The 5,969-nt window shown below is 40.5% G+C and overlaps 1 protein-coding gene across 1 annotated transcript; it reads right to left on the reverse strand.

Annotated features, from left to right (window-relative positions):
- Nucleotides 1-436: 436 nt before the first annotated feature.
- On the reverse strand, nucleotides 437-5,047 carry LOC147668841 (proto-oncogene Mas-like). The gene is made up of 2 exons (XM_086948408.1): nucleotides 4,889-5,047; nucleotides 437-3,466 (listed from the first exon to the last, which is right to left on the reverse strand). Exon 2 carries the CDS (start codon nucleotides 3,447-3,449, stop codon nucleotides 2,463-2,465), a length of 987 nt encoding a protein of 328 aa, XP_086804534.1. The 5' UTR covers nucleotides 3,450-3,466; nucleotides 4,889-5,047; the 3' UTR covers nucleotides 437-2,462.
- Nucleotides 5,048-5,969: the final 922 nt, after the last annotated feature.

Below are 5,969 nucleotides of genomic sequence, written 5' to 3' on the forward strand. Positions count from 1 at the left end.
TGTGGGCCTTATTCACAGAATGAATTTAAGACTCAATCCTAAACTTACTACTATTTTGGTATTCGCAGAATGCACTTACTACTTTTGGCATTCACAGAATGAACTTAAGACTCAATCCTAAACTTACTACTATTTTGGTATTCACAGAATGCACTTACTACTTTTGGCATTCACAGAATGAACTTAAGACTCAATCTTAAATTTACTACTATTTTGGTATTCACAGAATGCACTTACTACTTTTGGTATTCACAGAAGTTAGGATTTTGTCTTAAGTTTGTCTTAAGACAAACTTAAGGCAGACTTAAGTTAGGATTTTGTCTTAAGTCTGTCTTAAGTCTGTCTTAAGTTTGTCTTAAGTCTGTCTTAAGTGTGTCTTAAGTCTGTCTTAAGTTTGTCTTAAGACAAACTTAAGGCAAAATCCTAACTTCTGTGAATACCAAAAGTAGTAAGTGCATTCTGTGAATACCAAAATAGTAGTACGTTTAGGATTGAGTCTTAAGTTCATTCTGTGAATCGGGCCCCATGTGTACAAATGAGGCAACACTTGGTATATTAGAAGTGCTGAACATTGCTTTAAAAATCAATCAGGCACCGTAACAATCACATGAAATATTTATATTTTAGATCGAATGCTGTCTTTGAAACTCTGTATTTGGAAAAACTTACAAAAAAGTATGAAAAAAAGAAAATGTTCAATTCATGACTTAATAAAGTGCTCCTGTGAGAAGGTGGTTTAAACACCATATTGTGCACTATCTTGCAGTACTCTTTGCTATAGTATTTGATAGTCATGAGCAACATACAAACAGTGAATTTTGAAATGTATGTAAAATATGAACATTCCTATTTAATGCTGCAAATAGAACTTGCTGCAGCAAGTTAAATGGGGGTTTGCCTAATCTCAACGGTCCCAAAATCCCCACAACATTGGACCAGGGGTTCATGACATGGCTCCATGGTATCCTATGCTCAGAGAGCCAAGAATGAAGGGACCTGTTTGTGAGGCTATTTGCATCGAGTGACGTAAACCTTAAGACAGATTTTTGAAGCCAGGCAAAGCTACTTTGCTTAGTTCTGAGTGGTTCTAAAAATCTGGAATGATGCCACGCAGTATAATAGCTGATTTGCATTACTCAGCGCTTTGTAGGCATTCTACGGGGACTGTGGGGGTGTTCCCATGGAACTTGTAAACTTGGGGATGCTCCAAAATCTTCCCAGGTGAGGCGTATTGAGGATAAATATTTATTTATACTTGTTTTTGCCTCTTTCTATGTGTGTTGCATTCTGCAGAAATTATAGGACGTGAAAACCTCCTCAGGAGATTGTTTCTGTGCCCCTTCCTGCCAAAACAATCCTCCTTACAATGCAGGCACCATGGTGCAAGGGTACCTATGTGGGTGCTAGGCAGACAAAAGGGTGCTAGCGCAAGAATGCACCAAATTTCCTTTAATACTGCACATTGATGCCCTTTCCCTGTCATGCAGTGAAGTGCAGCAAGGTAACATGGCCATAAAGAATGCCCTAAGTTTGTGGATATTCAAATTTATGTAGATATGCATCCTAATTGACCTGGTGTCATGAGGCTAAGCCCTCCATCCTTGCGTTGTCTTCCTATCAAGAATACATAAGAAAGAATACCTTCTGTGCATTTTCAGGCAACAGTACTGTTGCTGCCACAGCAGTACAATGTTTGTTCCGGTTCACAAAGACCTTGGTGCAAATGTTGGAAAAGTACTGTTGTAGTGCCATGAATCTACGGCAAGGGTACATTTCCAGGAACACCAGTCCTCCTCCATACTTACATATGTGCATTTTCCAGTGACCTGAATTGCTGCATGAGTAAGAGTTTCAGGAATATGTATTTGAACATGAATAACTTTTTTCTGCAGGAGTAATATTTTCACTGTGGAAAAAACCTTTCAACTACACCCTCGGTAAAAGATTCTGGTTTGTAGACATGTTTTACTCCTTATTTACTCACTCACTCTACCTTATTTGAGAATCTTTTTAGGTCTGCAAAAGGGGTATTAAACTCAATAGGAACTGTCTTTGAAAACCCACAAGTTCAACATTAGTGATGTGTACAACATTCCCAATGGTCACACTTACATTTCCCCTTTACTATCAACCATGTTCGAATGCCAAAACTAACGTAAAGGGTTGTATGGCAGTGGCTAAACCATGCATGCCTCTACAACTCTGCCTGAACAATGAATGCATCTGAACTACGCATTACTTTACCATGCATGCCTTTACCACGCAATTTCATGGTAAATGCATTGCTGGTAAAGGGATATGTGTGGTAAAGAAAATACCCCCGCCCCCGCATTCACTACCCACACTCTCCCAAAACCCGATTTCCCACTTTCGTACATGCAAGTGAGGCACAGAAACTCCTTTGTTTGGGCCTTTAGAGCATGCATTATATTTCAACAGGTATTTTTAGAATGAAAAACATTCTAGCTGTCAACAGTCTGCTTTTGCCAGGAAGTTTCTGTCTCCTTAAAGATGTTCTCCAGGGCCTGTTTGATGGAAAGACAAAAGCAGTGCTTGTTCCACATCCCTACACATATGTAGACATAAGGGTTGGTGCTGCAATATATAGAAGTACAGATGAATATCACATTTGAAAATTTCACTAAAAACATCTCTGATGGCAGAACCCTAAAGTATAACAAAAGATCCAGCACTCTTGCCGGCACCACTGACAGGAGGAAGATGAGGATAGTGACCATAATGACAATATAATGTCTAAGCGGATGGCATTCCTTGGAGGTCTTCCGTATCTTGATGATCAGGGTCATGCTTGACAAGACCATGAGCAGGACCACCAAGAGGTACAAGGTTGAGGTGAACAGGTAGACACCGGTGCATGACTCAGACCCTGGATCAGAGTACTGAACCTCAAGCTTGCAAACAAAGCCTTCCTGCACCATCACCACACAGGATAGGGCCCAGAATAGAAGACATACAATGACAGCCTGCTTCATGAGTTGTCGACGTTGGTACCACACTGGGAGTAGGACTGACAGGCACCGCTCCACGCTGATGGCCGTCAAGACAAAACTGCTGATGTTGAAACCAATGTTGTAGATCACCCCAGCAACAATCAATGCATTTACACTGTTTGCTCTTGATGCCTCCTTGTTACTCCAGATGCAAATTGATACCACCAGTATGATGGTGCAACCAAAGAGGAAGACGGCATCTCCCATCGCGAGGTTGATAACATAGACAATGAAGTTATTTTTTTTCATCCTGAAGAAGAGGAACCACAAGATGATGCCGTTTCCGACCAGTCCGATGAGACAGATGACCAAAGTCACGATGTGCAGTATTTGTGCGAAATAGAATCTCTTCAAGTCTTCATCTTCATTGGCCAGTTCTGTACTGTTTCCTCCTGGTTCAAATGCAGTCAAGAGAGAAATTTTGCTAAAGATTGCCATGTTCTTTGTTTCGAGTCCTATAAAAAAAATGAATATATTGGAGTGAATCATCTTCCAAGTAAACCAGTCCCAGGTGAACACACTACTATACCAAAACAAACCTAAACAATACTTTATGTAGAACATGATGCATCAGGATGCCCCAATCAGTAATTGTGCACTTTATGAAACTGTTGAACAATTATTTAATTTGGTATTAAAAAAGCATGAGAAAAAGTTGTGAAAATAATCATTAGTTTTTCCAAATGACCAACTTAATCAAATACATTGCAAATGAAATATCTCAATATTACAGCAGCCAAGTTAGTTTTACCTTTACAGCTATGGCTATTGTAACACTTTTTGCAAACACTATCCACCTCAGCTCATCATCTGCACCTTCCCTTACTATCCCGCCAACCACAACATCTCTTCCAAGACAGTCCCCGTTAATCCCAACATATAAATCTGCAATTTCATTGACAATCTCAAACGCTAACATACTAATATGCAGCTACCCTGACCACACAGACGACAACAACCTAGCAATATGCACCTGGCCTGATTAAACAAACCACAATATGCACAATATTCACATACCTTGACTATTAATAATCACCCCAATATATTGATCTACATCTTCCCTGACAAGTCCAATCACACAGATTCATTGATCTGACAATACGAAGCATCCCAACATATTCATCTTGAACTTCACACTCAAGCACCTTAAACATCCATCTGCACCTTCACCTACTATTCCAAAAATGAACAAAAGAATCTCCCTGCATCTTACATTGCAATCCCAAACATTTCAGTACATCTATGGAACACCTTCTCTTACAAACCCAAACACTGACCCATGCATCCACACTTTTCCTTATATCAAGTAACCAACATTATGACTCTACATTTCATTGCACCACAAACCCTGAACACATCTCGGTCTTCAAACGCAAGAAACACGGAGGTCTGAGATTCTTTTTTCTTGCCCCTTCCCATGGAATTCACTCCCCCTAGGCATAAGACTTGCTTCCCCCTACACTCGTTTCATGTCCCTTCTTAAAACTCACTTGTTTTGTAATGCCTACTACTAGCGCCTTTCGCCCGGCGGACTGTCTAATCCCTCTGTGCTCGAGCGCCAAGAAACCGCTAGGTGTTAGTTGCGCTTTAAAAATACTTTTTACATTACATTTTTACATTACAATACATTACATTACATTACATCTACTTGACCTTTTCTTGAATCCTCAAGTGAAACAAAAAGATAACTTCATCTCCTGTTTAAACACCCACCACCAACAACATCTGTCCTCACCTGGAAGAGGGAGTTTAAAGAAGACTGTGAGGAGAGAGAGAATCTGAAGATTGAAAAGAGATGGAAGAATTGGAGAAAGAAATAACTTGTCAATAGTGATGAGGATCCATGAGAGGGCTTTAAAGTGAGGCTAATACTTTACCTGTGCTTGACTGGCTCAGCTGCGCCTCTGATGACACCGGCTCCCTTAGCAGCCGACTGAACGCTAAGATGTGAGGCTCACTTCAGACCAGTGAGGAATGTTTCTGAGGCTCTCATTGTCTTTCAATGTCTCTCCTGCCAAGTGACAGTCTAAGACTGGTGCGTTTTTAAACAGGCAATTGTGTACCAGAGAGTAAACGCACAGTGCCAACCTGAAAGTTGGAATCCACCCAGCTCTTGCGTGGCATCGCAGGTTCAAGCTTCCTCCCTGCAGGAGCGTCTGTTGGGCAATACTGGCAAAGATGCAGGCCAGCGACGTGGGGCGTGCCTGCAACCAATTACAAAGCTATTTTTAAATCCGGGTACTTCTACCTTTGGTTGTATTTGGTGTATGTGCTCCAACGGAGTGGACAGAAAAAGGGTTTTTTTCAGTTAACATATGAACTATTTTCTGGTAATATACAATGTCAATTACACGTGCTTGATCAAATGCATTACATTTCTGAAATGTGCAGGTTAAACTGAGGACTGGTTCATGAAGATGGTTGTGGCGAAGGAATAAAGTGCCTGGCAATTACCAGATGCAATAAAGTCTGCACCTTACTTTAAGTGTTGGTAGGTTAAAGCTACTGGAATGTACCGTAAAGTGTGGATATTAGTTTGTTCAGCACCAAATTCTTCCTGGTGATCTGAAAGAGTCAGAATCGGTGATAGTAGTGAAGGAAGAAGAAACACATCACTTTCTTTTTCCAATGCTATAGCTAGTACCAAAGTACGGATTGTCCTAAACCAGTAACTTATAGGGCCCGATACCATGCACATTTTTAGTAGACCCACTCACGATTCAAATGTTTCTAAGTTGGGGTAATCACATGTACATTCATACGACGTGGAAAGACTGAGAATGCCACTATCATAGATTAACATTAGAAACCAGTGATTTTAACCCTCTAAACAGATTAGTGTGACTGAGGCACAAGAAGCATCAAGCACTCACCGAGATCCCCTGATGTGCCAGGTGACAAAGGCAATATTGCTTCATTGGTTCAATTGCAACCATTATAGTAATTATAAGTGATGTG

This window comes from Lissotriton vulgaris, unplaced genomic scaffold (assembly GCF_964263255.1).
Source record: "Lissotriton vulgaris unplaced genomic scaffold, aLisVul1.2 SCAFFOLD_2302, whole genome shotgun sequence".
In the NCBI taxonomy this organism is placed as follows: domain Eukaryota; kingdom Metazoa; phylum Chordata; class Amphibia; order Caudata; family Salamandridae; genus Lissotriton; species Lissotriton vulgaris.